The sequence below is a fragment of the Phyllobates terribilis genome, unplaced genomic scaffold (genome assembly GCF_046119375.1).
Source record: "Phyllobates terribilis strain yellow unplaced genomic scaffold, ASM4611937v1 Scaffold_11__3_contigs__length_659146591, whole genome shotgun sequence".
In the NCBI taxonomy this organism is placed as follows: Eukaryota; Metazoa; Chordata; class Amphibia; order Anura; family Dendrobatidae; genus Phyllobates; species Phyllobates terribilis.
This window is the reverse complement of record NW_027362771.1, coordinates 330746873-330772411: the sequence shown is the minus strand read 5'-3', so window position 1 is coordinate 330772411 and position 25539 is coordinate 330746873. Positions and strand designations below refer to the sequence as shown.

At 42.6% G+C, this 25539-nt stretch overlaps 1 protein-coding gene across 2 annotated transcripts in view; it reads left to right on the top strand.

Annotated features, from left to right (window-relative positions):
- The window catches only part of LOC141166213 (stimulated by retinoic acid gene 6 protein-like), a 106213-nt gene extending 82122 nt beyond the window's left edge, over positions 1–24091 (top strand). For both annotated transcript variants that reach the window (XM_073652681.1, XM_073652682.1), the window contains 4 exons: positions 8663–8782; positions 11497–11660; positions 17346–17465; positions 20845–24091. In XM_073652681.1, the coding sequence (XP_073508782.1) occupies positions 8663–8782; positions 11497–11660; positions 17346–17465; positions 20845–21083 (643 nt within the window). In that variant the 3' untranslated portion in view covers positions 21084–24091. The remainder of the gene's footprint in view (positions 1–8662; positions 8783–11496; positions 11661–17345; positions 17466–20844) is intronic.
- The last annotated feature ends 1448 nt before the right edge of the window (positions 24092–25539 follow it).

The following is a 25539-nucleotide window of genomic DNA, read 5'->3' as shown; positions in this document are numbered from 1 at the left end:
CCAAGGCGTACAAGCGAGAGAGATGCAACTCCAATCCAGCAGAGGCAGGGGAACACTGTCAACGTTCTGGGACAGTTTTCTGACACCCGCCCAGCTTACAGGCCCTGAGGCGCGGGGTACTCTCACAAGGAGTGGAAAGTTTCAAAAGATGGTGAGGGAGTACCTTGCCGATCGTACCAGCATCCTCCGTGATTCCTCTGTGCCTTTTAATTATTGGGTATCCAAGCTGGACACTTGGAATGAACTCGCTCTGTACGCCTTGGAGGTCCTGGCCTGCCCTGCCGCTAGCGTGTTATCGGAGCGTGTTTTTAGTGCCGCTGGGGGAATTATAACTGATAAGCGCACTCGCCTGTCAACTGACAATGCTGACAAGATGACCCTTATCAAAATGAACAAGGGCTGGATTGGGCCAGACTTCTCATCACCACCAAATGACAGCAGAGTAACATAAAGTCAAATCCACTGTGTTATTTCGGGAGGTGTATTCACATGCACCGCTTCACACCCACACATGGGTATACGCTTCCTCGTTTCGGCTGTTTAATCTTCTTCTCCTTATCCTCAGCCTCCACCACCACTATACCACCAGGGTGCCAGCATTGCAAGTTCCTCCGTCCTAATTTTTGGCAGCTTTTGCTTGCAAGGCATAAGCAAATACTATGGGACACCCACTCCCCAATAATGGGACTTATGTTTGTAATATGCTGTACTGCATGGCTCTTGTAAGGGGCATTGCAAGTTGCTCCGTCCTAATTTTTGGCAGCTTTTGCTGGGAAAGCATAAGCAAATACTATGGGACACCCACTCCCCAATAATGGGACTTATGTTTGTAATATGCTGTACTGCATGTGACGCGCCCCCTGGGCCGTGTGTACACGTGTGTGGGATACCCGGTGCCGGGTCTCTGGGGTCTGTAGTCTCCGTGGCGGTGACCCGGTCCCGTGGCTCAGGCTGGTCAAACCAGTGGCAGTCTTTCTTAGGTTTTGAGGTTAATTGTCCGACTGCGCCACCCGTGGATTGCGGTCAGGGAGTACCACCGCTGCGAGGCAGACCGCTGAGGCTGGTGTTGTGTGCGCAGCATAGAATGGGATAACTCCCCTCGGGAGGAGTATAGCCTCAGGGCAGTGAGTGTGGATGATGGGGGTGATGGTGCACGAGCGCAGCAGGAACGACTCAGAGTCTTTGCAGTGCAGTTCAGGGTCTTTACTGATGATTATAAGGTAGACCCTCCCGGGAGTACTGGCTAGCATAAGAGGCCTGGTCAGTCTGTGAGCAAGCAGGAGTTCCCCTGGCCAGGTGGAGTTGTAGGCCTCCCCGTCTGTCTGCACTCTTCCTGGCTACTTTGCTGTAAGCGGGTAGAAGTAGCCCACGTCCCTGAGTGTACCGTGTAGCGCTCACCCGTATGGCTGGTGACTTGGGGCCTTCTGTTAGCCTCCGCTCCACGACGGCGGTGCTGGTCCCTTGCTTGTGACTGAGCCTCCGGGCTTCTATTGCTAGAGGACCTGAAATCCCCTGCCGGCTGGTTTCTGCTGCTGGATATATAAGTCCTCACAGCTTCGGACTCCTGTGTCCGGTTCCTATTGTCTTCTGCCAGGGCGAGCTCTGCTCAGCTTCCAGCCCCTGGTCTTTAGCTCCTAGCTCCTACAGAGCTCCTTGCTGTTACTTTCCCTTGCTCTCACTCTGACTCTGACTGTTCTCTGACTCACTCAACCCCGCCCCAGATCCAGTTTATAAGGGCAGAATTCTCCCCTCCCAGGACTGGGGCAGGAGGATGTTGCATGTTTAAGGGATCCTGACCAGGAAACCTCCCACTTGCTCTCCGACGTAATATCTCTATTACTGTGGTGACCAGACCCCTGGGGTGCCACACATGGCTCTTGTAAGGGGCATTGCAGTTCCTCATAATTTTTGGAAAGCCTTCCATTCACTGCTTAGGCCAACAGTGCACGGGAGACCCAGTTGCTATAAATCGAAAAAAAGGTTTAGTTAACGCCCTCTGACCTCCATGTCATTTCCAAGGGGCATTGGAGTCGCTCGAAATTTTTGGTAGGCATTGCACTCACTGTATGCCCTATAACTGTGTAGCCGAACCGCTCCTTTTGTTACAGAAACATATCCTACAAGACATATCTGGTTGACTGGCCTGATATTGATGTGAATGGTCCCTGTTCCTCCTGCTCTTTCTCCTTTGCCACCACCTCATCCATCATTTATCACCTGAAACTTTGTTTCAACGGGAGTCATAGAACTGGGATAGTAGCAGGAAAACATCCAGCAATCCTCGGAGGAGGTAGGATATGCGCCAAAACGCGGACCACCTCAGGCCTAGCCGCTACTACATACATGCGCTTGCATTCCAAGAAAACAAAGCAGATGCTAACTTCTATCATCATCATCATGCTCCTCACCTAGGCACTCTCAACTCCCCTGATGGAGAAGCCAGGGCCCACCGGAGGAGTCTGGTTCTCTGGTGGGCTCATCCAATGCTGCCCTAAAGCAGGCCAGGCTACGAAAAGTGTGGGGGAAGGTGACAGGAGAAATCAGGGCGGCTGGGGACCGAGTATGGACACCTGGCCGCCACCTGGCGGCTGGGGACCGAGCGTGGACACCCGGCCGCCGGGCGGCTGGGGACAGAGTATGGATAACTCGCTGCCAAAGCGGCCATGAGGTAGTGGCCAGCTTCGGCCTCCTCCAAACTAAAAGGCCCCATTTCAAGTGAAAGCTAGCAGTATGGTATTGCAGCCTGCGGGTGGGTGGGTGGTTGGCTGCATATTTTCGCTTGCATTGCAAGGAATGGGGGAGGTACAATTGAACATTGCCCTGGGACAAGGACTTGCACGGGGATAGTTGCAAGTCTGCATCTTCTGATGCGGCAAGGATCACTTCTGATGGGCACACTTTTAGGCAGTGACCTGGGTGTCAGAGATGCTTCCAGGGGTCTTCCCCATGCTGTTCCCATGTCTTTTTATCACTGTATGCATGTGTCACACAGCACATGGCCAGATAAGGTTGTAAAATGTTAAAATGACATTTCCCGGTGAACGCATTTGTCACGGTTGAAAGCAATACAAACGTGCAAAAACGCATAAAAAATGCTACTTGTGAACATAGCCCAAGGTGTGGAGGAGTATTTTTGTTTTTGGTTATTTATTTTACCTTATACACAAGTCTTTACCCTGGAAAGGATGTTCCTTAACCTCTTTCCGACCTGGTCAGTAATAGTACGCACCAGGTCGGGAAGGCCGGTTCAGCGGGGGCTCCGGCGGTGAGCCCGCACTGAAGCGAGCACATGTCAGCTGATTATTGGAATCGCAATCCACCCGCGGCTGTTAACATGTTAAATCTCTGACAGTGGCATTTAACTCGCGCTTCCGGGAGTCCTAAGCCCCGCCTATCAGTGACCCCGTCACGTGATCGCGGGTCACCAATGGGTGGGCATGACAACTCAGGGTCTGCAGCAGACGCCTGTGGTTGTCATGTCTCAATTGCTATGAGCGCCACCTAGTGGTCAGCGCTCATAGCAAGTGAGCATTTCTCCTGCATACAAGCGATCTGCTCATCGCTTGTATGCAATAGAAGCAATCAGACAACTGCTGCTTCTAGTCTCCTCTGGAGACTATAGAAGCAAGCAGAAAGTGTAAAAAAAAAGTTTTTAAAAAAATAAAAAAAATAAAAAATATATAAAAGTTTAAGTCACCCCCCTTTCGCCCCAATCAAAATAAAATATATATATAAAAAAAAAAAACCACATACACATATTTGGTATCGCCGCGTTCAGAATCACCCGATCTATCAATATAAAAGAAGAATTAATGCAATCAGTAAACGGCGTAACGAGAAAAAAATTTTAAACGCCAGAATTACGTTTTTTTGGTCGTTACAACTTTGCAATAAAATGCAATAACGGGCGATCAAAACATCGGATCTACCCCAAAATGGTATCAATAAAAACGTCAGCCCGGCACGCAAAAAATAAGCCCTCACCTGGCCCCAGATCCCGAAAAATGGAGAAGCTAAGGGTCTCGGAAAATGGCGTCATTTTTTTTGTTTTTTTAAGCAAGCTTTGGATTTTTTTTTCGCCACTTAAATAAAAAAGAACCTATACATGTTTGGTGTCTGTGAACTCGTAACGACCTGGAAAATAATGATGGCAGGTCAGTTTTAGCAATCTGTGAACGTGGTAAAAAAAGGACCCAAAAAACAGCTGTGGAATTGCATTTTTTTGCAGTTTCACTGCACTTGGAATTTTTTTCCCATTTTCCAGCACACGATATGGTAAAACCAGTGATGTTGTTTAAAAGTACAACTCATCCCGCAAAAAATAAGCCCTCACATGGCCCTTTTGAACGAAAATTAAAAAAGTCCTGGCTCTGGGAAGAAGGGGAGCAAAAAAGGAAAACACAAAAACAGAAAGACCCATGGTCGTTAAGGGGTTAACATATTTCACAGGAAAGCACTTTCACTTTCGTTTTTGAACGTTTTATTGTGAGCCTGTAAAAGTGGCTTAATACCTCTGACCACGTTGTTGACAGCAGTGACCTGGGGGTCAGAAATGCTTCCAGCGGCGATCCCCATGCTGTCCCCATCTCATTTGAGCACTGTCACTATCGTTTTGGGCACTTTTTAGGCTTTCTACAGACTGCCGGGGGAGCCGCCGCAAAAATGTTTGGGTCTCCCATAGACTAACATTGGGCTCGTTGCTCGGGTCGAGCACCCGAGTATCACAGTGAGCTCGGCCCGAGCTTCGAGCACCCGAGCATTTTAGTGCTCGCTCAACACTAATAGGGATCTGATGGAGGCCATCCTATGTTGGGAAGGCGTTAAAGGGAACCTGTCAACAGTACCTTTTTTACATATGGAAATAGTAGTAGTATGGATATGTACTAGTCCACCAATAAAAATGATACTTTTTTTGTAGGGATGTGGCTATCATGAGAAATCTAGTGTCGAAGATTTTATTGGGGTAAAAGCATCTATACAGCCATATAACTACATGATGTCGCTCTTGCAAATAATGTCTCTCAGACCCACAGTTTACAAGATTAGAGGCAGGATTAATTTGGGAAAATCAAGGTCCCCCCCCGACTAGTCAACCATCAATTTGCATATCGCGAGCAAAGCTTCAAAGCTAATTTTGTATTAATTCAGCAATCACTAAGCCACAAAAAGGGGCTTGTTAGAATGCAGGGAAAGGTTGCTATTAGTGATGAGTGAGTATGTTTTGTTAACCCTTTCCCCGAGTATACTCGGCCGAGCACCGAGTATTTATAGCGTGCTCGGGCTTTAAGTTTTCATCGCTCCGGAAAAACAGGCATTCCTCACATGTATTAAATCTGTCAAACAGTTGCAAATCATGTTCACGGAGTGACGAAAACTTAAAGCCCGAGCATGCTATAAATACTCAGTGCTCGCTGGAGTATACTCGGCGAAAGGGTTAACAAAACATACTTTCTCATCACTAGTGATGAGCGAGTATGTTTTGTTAACCCTTTCGCCAAGTATACTCGGGCGAGCACCGAGTAATTATAGCGTGCTCGGTGATATGTTTGAATCACTCCCGTGTGCATGATTTGCGACTGTTTGACAGCTTTGATACATGTGAGGAATGTGTAAGAAGCAGACATTCCTCACATGTATCAAAGCTGTCAATAAGTCACAACTCATGCACACGGGAGTGATTCAAACATAACACCGAGCAGCTGCAACTACTCGGTGCTCGCCCGAGTATACTCGGCGAAAGGGTTAACAAAACAAACTCGCTCATCACTAGTTGCTATTAGTGATGAGCAAGCACTAAAATGCTCGGGTGCTCGAAGCTCGGGTCAAGCACATTGGAATACTTGGGTGCTCGACCTGAGCAACGAGCCCAAAGTAAGTCTATGGGAAACTCAAGCATTTTTCTGGCGGTCCCCCCCGGCGGTCTGCAGAGGGTCAAAAATTGCCCAAATCGATGGGAACAGTGCTCAATTAAACGTCAGGCAGGCAGAATATATAGGCAGACAGGCAGGTAGGGTATATAGGAGGGTGCATGAAAAACATAGCAGGGCACTCAGAACACACTAGTGCCCTCCGATTTTCATGCACCCGTCTCTTTAAAAAAGCCAGCCGGCAATTCATCAGCGGCATACACCGGTACCTGACAATTTAGAACAGAAAGAATAGAGCATCACACATAGATTAGATAGATAGAAACATGTCAGTCACATATATAATAAGTACAGTGACAGTGTTGGTTACTGTACTTGTCATTTAGTGTTAAAATAAAGGATTTATTAAAAAAAAAATTGGCGTGGGGTTCCCCGTAATTTTAGTCTCTAGCGGAGGTTAAGCAGACGGCTGGGGCAGATGTTTGAAGTCTGGGAAGGAGGTAATACCCACGGAGCTTCCCAGGCTACTAATATCAGCCCCCAGCTGAATTCCTAGCCTTTACTAGCTATTAAAATGGGGGACCCAAAAAAAAATTATATGGGTTCCCCCCTATTTTAATAGCTAGCAAAGGCTAGGCAGACAGCTGGGGGCTGATATTAATAGCCCAGGAAGGGTGCCATGAATATTGGCCCCCTCCCAGGCTAGAAACACCAGCCGTCAGCCGCCCCAGAAATGGCTTAGCCTCGCTCTTCCCACCGCCCTGTAGCGGTGGTAGTGGGGTAATAGGGCTGGGGTTGATGTCAGCTTATAATGCCAGCTGACATCAAGCCCAGGTTAGTAATGTAGAGGCATCTATAAGACTCCCCCATTACTAACCCCATAGTGAAAGTTAAAAAAAACACCAACACCCAGAATAAAATCCTTTAATTGAAATAAAGACACAATACTTTAATGTTCTAAATTAAACTCTACTTACCGTATCGCCAATTCCAGCTTAAGCCAATGATCTCCTGCAATAGAAGTAAAATAATAAACCAACCTCATCCTTACCTTTCTATGGTTCCCAGGACGGCTTCAGCTCTGCTACATTGACATGACAGGCTGGATCGCAGCAGAACTCTGCCATCCAGCTTGCCATGCTACAGACACTGAGAAGCTCCTCAGTGAAGCTCCTCAGTGTCTGGCTGTGACACACCTCATGCACGTCACTGACAGCGTGGGAGAATTCTCCTGCGCATGCGGTGCCGGCAAAAGACGTCACCGCTTGAGCAGGAGAATTCTCCCACACTGGGATGGCATTGAGATGGCAGGCTGGATGGTAGCAGAACGCTGCCATCCAGCATGCCATCCTTCAGAGACACTGCGGAGCGCAGGCAATTAGAAAGGTAAGGATGAGGTTGGTTTATTATTTTACTTTTATTGCAGGAGATCATTGGCTTAAGCTGGAATGGGCGATACGGTAAGTAGAGTTTAATTTAGAACATTAAAGTATTGTGTCTTTATTTCAATTAAAGGATTTTATTCTGGGTGTTGGTGCTTTTTTTAACTTTCACTATGGGGTTAGTAATGGGGGTGTCTTATAGACGCCTCTCCATTACTAACCTGGGCTTGATGTCAGCTGGCATTAAAAGCTGACATCAACCCCAGCCCTATTACCCCACTGCCACCGCTACAGGGCAGTGGGAAGAGCGAGTCTAAGTGCCATAATTGGCGCATCCTATGGATGCGCCATTTCTGGGGTGACTGACGGCTGGTGTTTCTAGCCTGGGAGGGGGCCAATATTCATGGCACCCTTCCTGGGCTATTAATATCAGCCCCCAGCTGTCTGCCTAGCCTTTGCTAGCTATTAAAATAGGGTGGACCCCACGTCACTTTTTTTTGGGTCCCCCATTTTAATAGCTAGTAAAGGCTAGGAATTCAGCTGGGGGCTGATATTAGTAGCCTGGGAAGCTCCGTGGGTATTACCTCCTTCCCAGGCTTCAAACATCTGCCCCAGCCGTCTGCTTAACCTCCGCTAGAGACTAAAATTACGGGGAACCCCACGCCAATTTTTTTTTTAAATAAATCCTTTATTTTAACACTAAATGACAAGTACAGTAACCAACACTGTCACTGTACTTATTATATATGTAACTGACATGTTTCTATCTATCTAATCTATGTGTGATGCTCTATTCTTTCTGTTCTAAATTGTCCGGTACTGATGTATGCCGCTGATGAATTGCCGGCTTTTCATGTTTCACTGTGAGCACTGTTCCCATCGATTTGGGCAATCACTGTAATGCCACAACCACCATGGCTGTGGCATTACAGTGAGTGGCAGACAATCCCTGCATGATTGGTGCTCTAAATAGGGCCAAACATGCAGGACGGGGACCCGAGCTCCCGCCCGAGCATCGCGCAAGTACTCGGCGAGCTCCGAGCATCTCGAGTACTGAGATGCTCGGGCGAGCACCGAGCAGTGGCGAGCATGCTCGCTCATCACTAGTTGCTATAAATGTTGGTGGTTTAGGGAGGCAGGGCAGCAGACAGGTTTCCTTATAACCCTGAAAATATGAACAGCAAAGTCATTTTACAATAGGATTGAATAGGAAGAATCTTTCAGGCATTTTTAAGCGATTATTTCTGTTGTGTTTTGATAGACCTGCTCCAAAAAAACTGTGCATACAAACCATTTTTTCTCAAAAAACAGAAATCTAGTTTGATTCAGTTTGCTAGGTAACTGTTCAGGCGTGTATGTGTGTATTATAGTGTTAATGTTGAATGATGATTATGACTACTTTATATATTGTAGGCTGGGAATAGTTATCATGATTGCTGTGATTGTCGCTCAGATCTTGGCAGTACAATTCCTTTTCCTACAAGATAAAATCTCACCAAACGACAAGAACAAGCCATTGGCTATTAATAACAGGTATTCTTTTTATTACATGTATTTGGTTTATGCTATTACATCTTTCAATGACCCCGATTCATGAAGGTGTTTTTTTTGGTGTAAAACACCTTCAAATGTCGCAACATTTTTGCTCAACTGAAAGTTATGCAAAAACTGTGCAACTTTTGCCATTTTTATACCAGTCCAGAAAAAATGGGTGGAGCATGGGTGGGACAGGGAGTTGCTAAGTCAGCCCCTCTAAATTATCAAAATTAATTCCACTTTTTTCTAGCAGAGGTGCACGCCAGTTCTAAGGTACACCTAATTTACTAAGTGGTGTGTGCATCCTAATGATTTGGGTGCACATTATTCTAGTGGTCACGTCATTAAGAATGGTGTTAAGAATGGTGTGCAAAACACCAGTCTTAATATATTGGCTTAATGCCCTCGATTCCTCAAAGCAATTTTGCCAAAATTCTAGTGTAAATTGCTTTGAAATGTTACAAAATATTGGCGCAATTCGGAGTTGCACCAAAATTTTGTGACTTTTGGAGTTTTCACGCCAGTTTCTCCAAGCTCTACTAAAATGGGCTGCGATGGGACGCTGGCGCGACAGGGGCGTAATGCCACAGCTCATCTAATTCATGATGAGCAGTGGTGTTCCCTATATCAGAAATCTTACTCCAGTTGAAGACTGATTATAGACTTAGGCCACAGCCCCACTATCAGTATTTGGTCAGTATTAGGTCAGTATTTTTTCTCAGGAGTGGGAGACAAAATCAGGTGAGGAACAATTAGAGAAAAGGTATTATAGAAACAAGTGCACCAATTTTGCATTTATCACCCACTCCTGGTTTTGTCTCCTACTCCTGAGAAAAAATACTGACTGAATACTGACCAAATACTGATAGTGGAGCCATGGCCTAAGTCTCATCATCTTTAGTGGGTAAAATTACTTTCCATTCTGAAGAACAGAGGAATTTTCAGTTTTACTGTTGAAGGAAATCTATTAGCAGGTTTTTGCTATTTAATCTGAGAGCAGCAGCTTGCTTGCAATGCACAGTGCACACAAGAAGCTGTCAATCAGGGGTGTGAGCGAGGTTATACACAGCTCAAGAGTCTTAGCTCTGCTACATCTATGTCAGTGATCCTACAGGGCAATAACCAGCTGGATAGTATGTCTAAAGGTATAAATGACTAAATATAACCAAAACAAGAATAGAAGTCAGACAAAAATAAGAATAACAGATGTCCTTTAATCAAAATGCTAATAAAAACCAAACAATGCAGAATACTTAAAAGAAGAAGAGATCGTGGACATACAGAAGCTAACATAGAACATATGTACATGCAAAAACAGATTAAAATGGCTATTTTATTGCAGAATATAATACATAGACTGTGTGATATATGAAGATTTGTAATTTTATTCAGTCACTGAATCCGGATGAAACGCGCGTCGGTTGTGCTTTCCCACAGATGGGTATATGTATTACATTTTAAATGGCTTAATTTTGTGACACTCACTATGACAGAGTCTTTCTTCTTTAGCTGCTGAATTACCTACCACTCTATGGTCTAAATATATGGGTTTCTACTCTTTTCCCCATATTTACCTTTATTGTTACCTACATGGGTGATTTACTATCATATTTTGCCCTACGCATTGATTGGAATTTTGCCTGCTTTATTTGTATTTTTTGATATCCATATATTTATTTAATTTATGATAGCCTCTTCATTACGATACGTTGTGCACCATGTTTCCATTCTTTAGGGCATAATTCAACTCAGTAACTAATCGCCTTTTGTTTTAAGTATTGTTCTTTGTTTGACAATATAATAATGGTAATATTTTATAATGGTTTTTATTACCATTATCAATAAGGGATACTATTTTTGTCTGGCATCTATTCTCATTTTGGTTATGTTACAGCTAAATCTGATAAAACAGATATTCTATGAAAACTACACCAAGCCCAGTAATCGGTACCTCCCTGGAATCAGGCTTTCTTGCCCTATATCCTGCTACTATCAGATTATATTAGCAAAAACCGGCTGACAGATTCTCTTTAATTGCTTATTTCCAAAGTGGCTGTTGCTGCAGTCTAGCAGCTGTGGCCAAACATACACAGGGCTTGAAGGAAACCAGTCAACTCAGATAATGCTATTTCCGTGCAGATATAGGGTTAATCTACATATAAATAGCATTACAATGTTGCCCTGCTGCGTAAGTGCATTTTCCCCATGTAGCCGCACTTACAGTAAGGCGGCTGGGCAAGATTGTGATACTATTTACCTGCAGATTAACTCAATAGCTGTAGGTAAAAAACGTTTTTCCGAAGTGACAGGTTCCCTTTAAAAGCTTTTTCCAATACAACTTATAAACACTGGTCGGATCACTGAAGCACACTGTTGGCTACTGATATGATGGCTTCAGTGCAGTTGCTCTCCTCCGATGCTACTGAGGCAAAGCTGGTTGTGCTTGGAGGATCTGAGGCCAACGTGAGACTGTGCCACTATTCCAAACTGTCAATCATCCAGGAGCCCACCCCAGTAAGCAGGAAGATGGGAGTCAGAAGAGCAGTGGACTCCTGTTCAGAAGATGAGACCGCTTTAATAACTTTGGGTTTAGAACCGTGTTTTTATTCTAATGGGCAAAGAAGGCTCCATTATTATTGTTGCATAATCTTTACAAGAGTTAAAATTATTTTTAATAACCATAATCTGTCTATTCCTGGTTTTCTTTGTAGGAGAGGATTTCAGAATTTCAGCTACTTTTTCATGTTCTACTCGGCTATCCTTGGCTTTGGTGCATGTTTGCTCAGAGTCTTATTTAATGTGCTCTTGGGGAGCTGGTTGCTGGCAAGGATTGATAAACCACTGTTCCCAAAAGGGCATGAAGGTGCTGATATGGGTGAGTAACAGTAAGGTCGGCTTCACACGTCTGCATTTCATGGACCTTGATGTCCATGTAAAGGTGGAGAAGTTGTCCAAACACCCTCTCTGAAGACTTCTCTAATGTGTACTGTATGGATCTGCAGTGTTATGGGACATAGTAATGTGATTTTCGGTGTACTGTACTATGCTCTGCAACAGTTGTTAGGCTGTGACAGGATTAAACAGCTAGTGCCAGTCCAGGGGGGTAGGAGTTACTGGGGCATTTTGTACAGAAAGCTAGTTTTAGTTAGTTAGTTGTAGAGAAATAAGAAGTGCTGTGGAATAGTTGGGCACAAGTGGGGAGTGTGCAGCGACTGAGAGTCCAGAATAGTGTTGAAGAAGCTTACTACCATCTATACAGCCGGAGTACAGAGACAAGAAAAGGAATCACAGCAACACACTTTGACCTGTGTGACTTATATAGAGGGGATTCTTCACTAACTGTGAGTACCTGCAGTGGCATTAAATGCAGTGGCGGAGGTGTGATTCCCGTAGGCAGCTATTGTGGAATTGTAGGGATGTGGACTGTCTTGCCCTGTTCCAGGGGCGTACATAGAAATCATGGGGCTCCATAGCAGAAGCTCTAATTGGGCCACCCCGCAAAAAATAAATATTTGTCTGTGTCACAGAAGAGCAGATCTCACAATTTACCAGCCTTTACATAGTAATTTTCTTCCTGCTGAAATCGTAGATTCCTCTTTCATTGCCCCCATAAAGTATGATGTCAATAAAAGTGCCCCCCAAAAACACTGTATGATACCCCCATGGTGCATTCCTCCACATTAGCCCCCACATGCACAGTATAATGACCCTACTGTGCCCCACCTCAACTCCCAAGGCAAAGCATGGTGACCCCAACACAGTATGATCCCCCCAACTTCCACACAGCACTCCATACAGTATAATGGGCCTATATACAGTATAATGGCCCCACACAGCCCTCTAAACAGTATGATGGACCCCACACAAACCTTCACACCGTATAATTGCTTTCATACAGAATAATGGCCCCCCACATAGCCTTCCATATAGTATAATATGCCACCCATAATCCTCCATATAGCATAATGAACTTCCCATGGTCCTCCATAGAATATAATGCACTCCCCATAGTCCTCCATACAGTATATTACACACCCCATAGGGTAAAATGTAGCCCACATATAGTATAATGCACCCCACAGTCCTGCAGTATTATGGGCACCACGTACTCACTGATTTTAAAATACTGTATATTTTAAATAAGCCGAGGCCCCTAATTTTACTACAAAAAACTGGGAAAACAGATTGACTCAAGTATAAGCCTAGGGTGGGAAATGCAGAAGCTACTGGTAAATTTCCCCATCCTGGTACGCATGGCTCCCTCATCACCAATCCTGCTATGTACGGCACCTTTCATTCCCCCAATCCTGGTACATATGGCCTCCTCATCCCCCAATCCTGGTATGCTTGGCCTCCTCATCCCCCAATCCTGGTATGCTTGGCCTCCTCATCCCCCTATCCTGGTATGTGTGGCCTCCCTCATCCCCCAATCCTGGTATGCATGGTACCCCTCACCCCCAATCCTGGTATGCATGGCCTCCTCATCCCCCAGTCCTGGTATGTATGGTACCCCTCATCCTCAATCCTGGTATGCATGGCACCCCTCATCCCCCAATCCTGGTATGCATGGCACCCCTCATCCCCCAATCCTGGTATGCATGGTACCCCTTATCCCCCAATCCTGGTATGCATGGCCTCCTCATCCCCCAATCCTGGTATGCATGGCACCCCTCATCCCCAATCCTGGTATGCATGGCGCTTCCTCATCTCCCAATCCTGGTATGTGTGACCCTCTCATCCCCCAATCCTGGTATGCATGGCCCAATCACTGCACACATAAAACAAATAAACACTTATACTCACCTTCCTGCCTTACCTCTGCTCCAGCGCTGTGTCCTGTCTGCCAGCAGCTCATGTCAGCATCTGAGCAGCACGCACTTTCAGACGCTTATGTGAGCTGCCGGCATATTCACTCCTCTCCACGCCGGGACTATGGGCGTGGAGAAGAATGAATATGCATTCTGTTCAGTAGTGGGCACTGTCAGCAGGAGCCACGGCTCAGCGCTCCTCCGTGCCCGCTGCTAAAGAGAATGAATATTCATTCTTCTCCACACCCATGAGAGTGGAGAAGAGGGAATATTCATTTCCCTTTAGCAGCGGGCACACATGGTAGCTGCAGCAGCCGCTACTGTGTGTGCCTGCTCCTCCGCCGCCGCAACATCCCCTCCCCCCATAAATACAATACTCACCTATCCTCCTTGTTCCCCCACTGCTTCGTGGGCCCCCCGGCTCACGGGCCCCATAGCAGTGCCATGGCCTGCCGCCATTGGCGGTACGCCATTGCCCTGTTCCTGCCCCTGAAGACAAGAGATGCACTATGTGAATACCGTCGTGCAGATTTATATATTAATGTAATGTGTGTCTAATGTAATGTATTATGGTGATGTACAGTATATAAGGTGTTCATAATTCATAATGTGAATATAGCATAAAGATAAGTTTAGGACAACATAGAATATAGAATAAGGATAATAGTTTAGCGTATAAGATAGGAAATGGTTAAGGTTAGGATTAGCCCAGTGGGTGGGCACTAGTGCTGATAAAATGGGGGCACTTCCTGATTAGAGGGAGTTCAGGTGCGGTGTGGTTGTTAGGGGCATCATGGGCCAAATGTTCAAGCTAGTGGGAGGCCAAATGAAGATCCCTGATGGACATTTCAACAGCGTCTAGAGCCGAAGGCTCGGGCCAGGTACCATGGGGCGGGCCTGATCTTCCGACATAACAAGGTCAGTGGACATGGAGTTACATGGGGGACAGGTGGCCGGTCCCAGGTGCACTGCCAGAGTGAACAAAGAATCCCTGAGATTGATGGAGTCAGCGGGCTTGGGAGTAGTCCAGAATGAACGGTTGGCAGAACAGAAGAGGAACTGTTCTAAGGAGAAAGGAAGTGTGAATTGCTATGCTCTACCCACCTGTACCCACCTGCTGAACTTGGACTGTATAGTAAAAGTTTGACTGCTTGAAGGAACATGGTGTCCCATACATTGTGTGCGGCTGCTCCTGAGGACAGAAGCCTGGAGGCTGCGGAGGCCTGTGGCCTACAAGTGAATGTGATGCATCCCACACCCTTCAGCACACTAGGACTGGGACACCCCTTGTCTGTAAAGTGCCAGAGCACAACCGGACAGCAGCTCGGTTGCGAATACCGCTCTCGGACACTTTACAGAGTAGGCTACTACCGGTCCTGGATTACGAAGTTGAATCTTTTTCTGGCCAAGGAGGAACATGGGGTAGGTACTGCACTGTAGTGTGGGATCTTTGAAGTGTAGAAGAAATACTCTATTACTCTGAAGCGTCTTATAACATCAAGATATGCTGTTTGTGTCTGTAACTGAACATGAGCCTATGCCTGAAGCAGAAGAAATGTGCATGATTTACCATGGTTTTTTACTAAGAAATGCTGCTATATGTGAAGTTTGACAGTAAAAATGTTTTTAAGTTTTTACAACTGACTCTAGCTCTACTGAATTGTTGCACAGGTAAAAGGTCCCCATTCCGTAATCCCACTTTTGGCCCAGAAAGGGGTAAGCAACAAGTCCCCAAAAAGCACATGCACACTCAGGGGTACAGTAGCGAGGAGTTTTGGGAGGCGTAAAGTGATGTTGACCAAATCCCTCCCTGACATCCAGACCGGCTGCAGGTCCCCTGACCCAAGCTAATAGCCTCATAAGCATACAGTATAAGAGGCTGAAGTCAGGAGACCCGCTGCTGGTCTGGAAATTGCTGTTGGTACATGTACTGTACCAAGAAATGCTGACTTGTGAAATCAGGCCTCTGGAGTAAGTCTTAACCATTTTTATGACTCAAAAAATTTCCCAAATTCCTTTCTTTGTACTCTTCACCATGATACTTACCATATATACAGTTGTGCTCAAAAGTTTACATAACCCGGCAGAATTTTTTGCTTTCTTGGCCTTGTTTCAGAGAATATGAATGATAGCAAAAAAACTTTTTCTCCACTCATGGTTATTGGTTCGGTGAAGCCATTTATTGTCAAAGTACAGTGTTTTCTCTTTTTAAATCTTAATGACAACCAAAAACATCCAAATGACCCTGATCAAAAGTTCACATACCCCAGTTATTAATACCGTGTATTGCCCCCTCTAACATCAATGACAGCTTGAAGTCTTTTGTGGTAGTTGTGGATGAGGTTCTTTAATTTCTCAGATGGTAAAGCTGCCCATTCTTCTTAGCAAAAAGCCTCTAATTCCTGTAAATTCCTGGGCTGTCTAGCATGAACTGCGCGCTTGAGATCTCCCCAGAGTGGCTCAATGATATTCAGGTCAAGAGACTGAGATGGCCACTCCAGAACCTTCACTTTGTTCTGCTGTAGCCAATGACAGGTCGACTTGACCTTGTGTTTTGGATCGTTATCATGTTGGAACATCCAAGTACATCTAATGCACAGCTTCCGGGCTGGTGAGTGCAAATTTGCCTTCAGTATTTGCTGATAACGTGCTGCATTCATCTTTCCTTCAACTTTTACCAAGTTTCCTGTGCCTTTGTAGCTCACACATCCCAAAAACATCAGCGATCCACCTCCGTGCTTTACTGTAGGAATGGTGTTCCTTTCATCATTGTTGACCTCTCTCCAAATGTAATGTTTATGGTTGTGGCCAAAAAGTTAAATTTTCGTCTCAACACTCCAAATGACCTTGTTCCAGAAGTTTTGAGGCTTGTCTCTGTGCTGTTTGGCGTATTGTAGGCGAGATACTTTGTGGCATTTGAGCAGTAATGGCTTTCTTCTGGCGACTCGACCATGCAGCCCATTTTTCTTCAAATGCCTCCTGATTATGCATCTTGAAACAGCCACACCGCTAGTTTTCAGAGAATCCGGAATTTCAGCTGATGTTATTTGTGGGTTTTTCTTTGCATCCTGAACAATTTTCTTGGCAGTTGTGGCCGAAATTTTTGTTAGTCTACCTGAGTGTGGTTTGGTTTTTACAGAGCCCCTGATTTTCCATTTGTTAATCACAGTTTGAACGCTGCTGACTGGCATTATCAATTCCTTGGATATCTTTCTGTATCCCTTTCCTGTGTTATACAGTTCAACTACCTTTTCCCATAGATCTGTTGACAATTCTTTTGCTTTTCCCATGACTCACAATCCAGAAACATCAGTGGCTGGAAGAAAGATGCGAGAGTCTGTCTGGATCCCAGGAACTCACTCAGCTTTTATGCACACACACTGAATACAAGCAAACAGGTCACAGGTGAGGATGTTACCTTTAGCAGCCATTCAAATTCATTTGTGCTAAATTCTGAGCATGTTATCAGGCAAAAATCACCAGGGTATGTGAACTTTTGATCAGGATCATTTGGATGTTTTTGGTTGTCATTACGATTTAAAAACAGAAAGCACAGTAGTTTGACAATAAATGGCTTCACCTAACTAATAACCATGAGTGGAGAAAAAGTTTTTTTGTTATCATTCATATTCTCTGAAACAAGGCCAAGAAAGCAAAAATTCTGCCAGGGTATGTAAACTTTTGAGCACAACTGTATGTATACATACTTTTTACTTTTGTTGTGTGTGGTCATATTGTCTTTTGCTTTCTAGGATACAACACATGGACTGGTATGCTTCAAGTAGACCTGTATCATACTCACCCCGTCATTCTGTCCTTCTGTCACATGCTCACCCAGGATGCCAAATCAAGAAAGCACCACACAGGTCCAGGTAGTATACCCTTTTAATCTGTTAATGGTGTCACTAATTCATTATGTGTAAACCCCATGGGAACTGTTTCTGTTGGGTAATTAAAGGTGCTTCACTATAGAAGCCTAAAGAAAAGCCCTCTCGGGAACGTTATTTAGGCTATGTGCCCACGATGCAGAAATGTTCAGGATTTTTTCCTGAGCGTTTCTGCATCTCCCTGGCAGAAAAAAAAACATGCGGATTGTACATGCGTTTTTCTGCCAGGGACATGTGGAAATGAAGCGTTCTTCACTTGCATTTCCGCATGCGGGTGTCAAGCTCTTTCCAAGCGATTTTAGCATCACTTGGAAAGTGCTTGACAACTCAGTCACACTATATAAATCCATGCAACCGTCATGGATTTATATAGTGTGACCGAGAGAATGTCAAAAAATAAAAAATAAACCTATACTTACCCTTCGATGGCCCATGCAGTCTTGCTGCGCTCCTGTGCTGACTGCCGGCAGATCGCGGTACTCTGTACTGAAGGACCTGCCGTCACATGACTGTGACGTCACCGCAGGTCCTTCAGTCCTGCGCGATATGTCGGCAAGCACAGGGAAGGAGTCCGGGGGCCGTCGGAATGTGAATATAATCCTTATTTTATATTTTATTCTTTTTTTCACAGTTTTCCATGGTACCCGGGTCCGGAGGAGAGTCTCCTGTCCTCCACACCCGGGTACCATCCGCTCATTAGAACGCGCCAATTATGCAAGTACAGATGCAGTCTTGCGGAATTGGCGCTTTCTAATGCAAGTCAATGGCGGCGAAAACGCAGCACTTCCGCAAAATAATTGGTAATGCTGCGTTTTTTTCCGCAATGATAATCTGCAGCGGAAATATCCGCAGCATGTGCACAGCACATGCGGATTATCATTGGGGAACATGGCAGGCCTTCTACCATGCGTTTTTTAAGCGTTTCTGCAGCGTTTTTGCCGCTGCGGAAATGCTTAAAAAACACATCGTGGGCACACAGCCTTACAGCTTTCCACTAACTGGGCAACATATAGGAGCCTCACAAAAAGCTAAAATAACCTTTAAAGGGATTGATTTTATTATTTTTGGTTGATGTTGCATATAGGGTGGGAAACCTTGATAAGGCTATATTCACACTAGGCGTTTTTCAGCATTTTTTTCTGCAGCAAAACCTGATCTCTTGGCAGGAAAGAAGCAACGTCAAAAACGCCTGGTTCGTTTTTTGTGGCGATTTTTGGTGCGTTTTTCAGAATCCAAAAGTTTAGCTTTGCTTCTACCGCAGAAGCATGAACACAGGTCACCAATGCAAGACATACAGTATGTTCATGAAAAATCACACATTACAAATATAAGCGGGGGGAGATGAATTCGTCTGGAATAGTTTACCTAAGACACTGGCAGTGCATAGAGTTTGTAGGACACTGTTTACTTTCTCACTTTGGTCGGCCATTTCACACCTTGGTTGGCCACAGGTATTGTTCAATCTCACACTTTGGTCAGCCAATGTTTACTTTTTACGCATCACTAATTTACTGGTACTGTACTAATCCAAACTGCCATCTCAGGTGACCAAGACAGTATGGTAAACTTGGGAAAATGACAAAAATAAATGAGTTTGACATACTACTGTACCTTCTTTTTTTTCACTAAAAACACAGCAAAACCTTCACACTAGGCGTTTTTTCAGCGTTTTGTCACCACCCATTGCTTTCAATGGGTGAAAAACACTGAAAGAAGTGACATGCTCTATTGTGAAAAAAAACATCCAACACACAAAATACTGAGGACAAAAAACAAGATGTGTGCATGAGATTTCTGAAATCTCATAGACTTTGCTGGTACTGTAAAATGCAGCTGAAAATTAGCATAAAAATGCTACTTATTTAAATATATAATAGAATGTAGTGGCCCTTTATGGTTGTATGGTTCTCCACTCCAGGGATGGCAGAAAGATGCAGATAGATTATTAGATTGCTTACACAGGGGGCTTAAATTTAATCTGTCAGCAAGACTTCACACCCCAAACTATTTATATATAGCTCTTTCAAAGACAAGTCCTACAATACCTTTACATGGCCAGTCCATTCTGTCAGACAGGAGGACACTGCGCATTGATCATGCCACCCATCTTTGTCATGTGCGATGGACTCGGACATGCGAATCAATTCACACCAACTCTAATAATAATTGTATGCAGTGAATATATAATACTGTCAAAAGTAATATCCAAATGGCATGATATTTAATACCACCAATAATAGTGTATACAGTATATGGCACCATTAGCAGTTTTATACATTGTACATAATAGCATCAACAATAGTGTATATACAGCACCATCAGCAGTATTGTATATAGAATACCATATACATATGAATGGCAGTGCATATTTAATATCAGCCACAGTATATATTTAATAGCTACCTAAGTGTGTACAATTATACATATTACCTGTCTCGGATTATATTTCATGGTGGCCTCGTAGTACATATAAAATAATACCACTCATAGTGCCTATATAATACCAGCTATATTGTACACACAATCTCTTACTCTGAATTATTATTTCTCTAAAGAAATCTGCAAGTGAAAGGTACACATAATACCACGACCATTGTATGGTAATTTCCAGAAACAGAAAATAGTTCCTTTCGGGCATGTCACCATATTGTAAATATGCAGCACATTTTCCACTGCAGATTTTTGTGTGGAAATCCACTATCTAGTAGAGTAGCAGCATTGTGAATGAGATTTCAAGAACCCTTATTCTCACAGAGGTCAACTTTGACACATGGTAAGGTTTTTAATATTAGACAGAGTAGGTTCTATCCCGAACGGGTTCACCTTGTTGCTGGTGGGATAACTTTCATACTATTTTTGATCAAAAACAGTGTTACTAAGAACCCTATTTTATTTAAATGCACTTGCTTTTTATTTATTTACAGCAGGGTTTATTTGCATTTTGCTTCTTGTAGGTTTTTCTGATTCATGGCCATTGTGAAACATGCATTTATGTGCTGCATGTATACCATTTTAAACCAAGCTCAATTTTTTTTTTGTTTTTTCTATAGCGGATTCAATGTAGATTATTTTCAGAAAAGTTTTGCAAACGTTTAATTTGTGTGAAACGACTCCAATAAGATGAGTGGAACCAATTTTCATTTGCAGAAATTTCTGCGACAAAATCCAAAGCATGAGAATCCACCCTTGCAATACAAGTAAATAAAAAAATGCAGTATTTACCATGGCAGATTTTCGGGTATAGAAATTTAGCAGCAGATATGGCATTTGGGAAAGCACCCTTAAGATTAGGAACTTAAGCCTTTTGTTCTCAACATGGTAATTAATAAGAACAGTAAAGTATTTCATATCACTTATCTTTCAGATGTGCTCCAGGACTGCAGGAACAAGCAAAGAAGGACAAAATGGCATTTAGCGTATACTCTGATTAAGAACCCCACACTGATACTATACAGGAAATCTAGTGCCTGCCATTTAAGGTCTTACCTGCTAAACAAGGATATTTTGCACCAATTACTGATAAATGTTTTACCTTCTACAGATCAGAATTGTATTGTCATGGAAAATGGCATTGAAATCTCAATAGACTGTGCCCAGCTTTAAGCTCCTTTACATATTGTATATGGTAACAGTGGTGTAAGAAGAACTCCTAAAGGAACAGTTTTAACAGTCAGGAACACACTCCAAAAAAATAAAAGGATACACATTGTTACAGTGGCATGTAAAAGTTTGGGCACCCCTGTGTTATTGTGAACTGTTAAGCAAGTTGAAGAAGAAATGATCTCAAAAAGGCCTAAAGGTATAGATGACACATTTCCATTTTAAAAATTACAAAAAGGAAAATGAGCCTATGGAAAAAGCACCCTGCATGGTTAGTACCTAGTAGCACCCCCTTTTGAAAGCATCACAGCTTGTAAACACTTTTTGTAGCCAGCAAAGAGTTTTCAATTCTTGAGGGATTTTTATCTATTCTTCCATGGAAAATTCTTCCAGTTCTGTGAGATTCCTTGGTCATCTTGCATGCACTGCTATTTTTAGGTCTAGCTACAGATTTTCAATGATGTTCAGATCAGGCGACTGTGAGGGCCATTGTAAAACCTTCAGCTTGCGCCTTTTGAGGTAGTTTATTGTGGATTTTGATGTGTGTTTAGGATCATTATCTATTTGTAGAAGCCATCCTCTTTTCAACTTCAGCTTTTTTACAGATTGTGTTATGTTTGCATCAAGAATTTGTTGAAATTTCATAGCATCCATTCTTCCCTCTACCCGTGAAATGCTCACCACGCCATTGGCTGCAACACAACCCCAAAGCATGATTGATCCACCCCCATGCTTGACGAGATATTCTTTACCTGAAATTCTGTGCCCTTTTTCTCCACACATACCTTTGATCATTGTGGCCAAAGAATTCTATTTTAACCTCATTGGTATACAGGACTTGTTTCCAAAATGCATCATGCTTGTTTAGATGTTCTTTTGCATACTTCCGACACTGAATTTTATGCTGCGGACGTAGGAGAGGTTCTCTTCTGATGACTCTTCCATGAAGGCCATATTTGTGCAGGTGTCTCTGAACTGTAGAACAATGTACCACAACTCCAGAGTCTGCTAAATCTTTTTGAAGGTCTTTTACTGTCAAGCGGGGGTTCTGATTTGCCTCTCTAGCAATCCTACGAGCAGCTCTCACTAAAATTTAGCTTGGTCTTCCAGACCTTATCTTGACTTCCAGTGTTCCTGTTAACTGCCATTTCCTAATTACATTTCGAATTGAGGAAAGGGCAACTCTCACTAAAATTTAGCTTGGTCTTCCAGACCTTATCTTGACTTCCAGTGTTCTTGTTAACTGCCATTTCTTAATTACATTTCGAACTGAGGAAAGGGCAGCTTGAAAACGCTTTGATATCTTCTTACAGCCTTTTCCTGATTTGTGGGCCTCCACCATTTTCATTTTCAGAGTGCTAAGCAGCTGTTTAGAAGAACCCATGGCTGCTGTATTTTAGCACAGGGTTAAAGGAGGCTGAGTTTTTATAAAGCTGTCCAAACTTTTGCACCGATCCATTCCCTTTTTCTAATTTTTAAAATGAAACAAATGACTATATATATATATATATATATATATATATATATATAATATTCTGCCTAAAATACAAATGAAATATGTAATCTTTAACTTTAGGCCTTTTAGAGATCATTTTATCATCAACTTGCTTAACTGTTCACAATAACAGTTATTTTGACCAGGGGTGTCCAAACCTTTACATGCCGCAGTAAATAATGGCCCTGCAAAGGAAAATGTCATAATGGCAAATGTCAATAGATACCCTATTATGATAAAAATTAAACCTTCTCTTTGTTGGTACATAAAGGGAAACTGTTACATTGTAAATGCTGGATCATATTATAGAGCAGGAGAAGCGGAGAAGATTGATATATAGTTTTGTGAGAAAAGAGTTTAAATTCATTGCTTCAGAGTAGTGGTGGTTCACCTCAGTCATTAGCAGCCTATAACACAAGATAATACAAATTTTGGTATCCACTCATGACCCGAGCCAGGTGTTTTTAAAGTCTGTTAAAGCGTCTCATAAGATAGATGTCTCCATTTAAACCACCATACCGTAGATTGACGTTCCACAATACACAACATCCAGGGGAATAATCTTCTGGTGCAACTTCTATAGGACAAACAAGCATCCAACCAAAATGTGAAACCGTAAGGCTTGAATTATTAGGTCCTATATAGGTCCAATATAGAACAGCACACCTCATGTATCTTCCCAGAACCAGGGTTTCACCCCTGTGGCTTTGTCCAGTGCATAGAAAAATTTGTTGACTTACTTTGGTTAATATGAACTGTTTTGAAACATGAGGTCTTAGGTCTTAGGTCTTATTTTTCGAAGTAGGGTCTTAGTTTTTGCAACCACTATTTGGGGAAACATATATTGTATGTCCATATTTATTTTTTTATTATTCAAATTTTGGGTGGACAAGTTAAAAAAGCACTCCTATCAAAGTTTTAATCCACTTATTATATTGTCATAATATTATATATCACTATGTGCTTACAATTGTTCATTTTGTCTTTCTACTCAGCTAATTCTTCTCTTTTCTCTGCTCTATGTAGAAACAGACTCTTTTCCCTGCATTTATCATCCCCCTTTTCAACTCCTGACCCAGCTGCTTCCTCCTCCCCAAAGCCATAGACTTTTGCAGTGACTGATGATTCATACATGGAAAACTGACCTCTTGTTTCTACATAGAGCTTACAAGGATTCAGTTAGTCAGTTTTTAATCACGTGTTGTCATAGACCTAATGGAAAAGAGAAGAATTACCTGGGTAGAAAGGCAAAATGAGCAATTGTAAGTACACAGTGCTGTATAATATGATGATAGCAATATATTAAGAGGATACATATTTTCATGAGAGGGATTCTATAAAGAAAATACTATTCTTGCCATGTTGTTTTTTTTCCTTTCTTGTTTAAATTGTTGATTGCTGCCCTACAATAAGTGTATATTTTTATGATGCATGTTGTGACTTATGAGGACAGCAAATAAATGAAGGTTAAATTGTTTATGTTCTTCTTTTTTAATAAAAATGCATTCCATAAAAATGTGTTTTACTATATTATTTTACATGAGTTACTTTTTTTTCCTCTTAACTACTTGTGGTCTTTGATGTACTTACTGTTCTGTTTTGGCATGGGAATGGGTTAATAAATTGTAAATTGTTTCATAAATATAAATAAATACGGTATATAAATTTGAGACCCCTGTATCAAAAATGTCCATGTCTTCACCAATATAAAAAAATGTATTGTCTTTTTATTCTATAATATGTATATATATAAATGTATTTATTTTTTTTAAACAGAATTTCTACCGTAGGTTTTATTAAAGTAATTAAAAGAAGATACTGAAAATATTATCTAATTGTGCACATCTCCAATTTTTTCTTCGGACCAAGTTGGTCAAACAAAAAGATCGCAGTATGCACGATTTGCCTCTGAGAATCAGATGGTACCATTCGACTCAAGGGGTCCATGGAAAAAATTGGACCGCACTTAGAAACGTTTTTTTTTTAAATAATTCTCCATATCCAAGAAAAACAAATCACACTCTGATCAAACACTGATCAGACTCTAATCAGAGTGTGATTAGCATAATCGGACCTGCCTAAAAGACACAAGAGAGACAAATTTGTGTGAGATAAGAATGATTTTGATTCGTCCACATATTCTCTTGGAAATCAGAGAGAGTTAACAATAAAAAGAAATATTTTCAAAAACTTTTTAAGAGATTATATGGGAAAAAAATGGACTACTGCACAAATGTTTCATGGTCTGATTTTAGTCAACATTATGAAGAGCAATTTTTGAATAAAAATTATCAAATTAATAACCAACAACCGCAGCAACCTCGTAGTGTCCATTTACAAAATGCAAAAGACTTGAAGAAGAAAAAAGGGAAACAATAAGAGGAACTTGGAGATGGAAGCACAAACAAGTATCTTGGTGGATCCAAATGATAGGAATGACTTAAAAGAGAGTAATAGGATCAATTTAACCGCATCATTAATTCCCGAACAATGCGTTAAACTATTGGCTAAGGGACTCAACTGTTGTTTGACTGCAAAATTTGACTTTTCACACTTAATTATTCACCTACATAAAGCGATCTGTAAAATGAATCTGTATAAACGTTTCTCCATGGGTGAACAGACAAAAAATGTGTTATAAAATATCAGTGAAGGGGAAATACCAGCAGTTATAGGTCCCCTGGGCTTTAGTCCCAATCCTAATTTCTACAATCGAGAAAGAGAGGTGTTAATTGCACTATGTGAATTAGTGAATGAGAATGATAGTGGTAAATATAGCAATTGTAGCCCCTTTTCAGGTGGGATGAGGTCGACATTTACTCCCCAATCTCACCCTTCCACCCCCACCATATAGTCAGGTGGTTCTTTGGAAAATTTTTAGAAACAGGTGATTATGGATGTTAAGGCTATTTTGTACCCCCTTAATCATATAAATATTTTGTCCGATTAATTAAAGGCTATGAA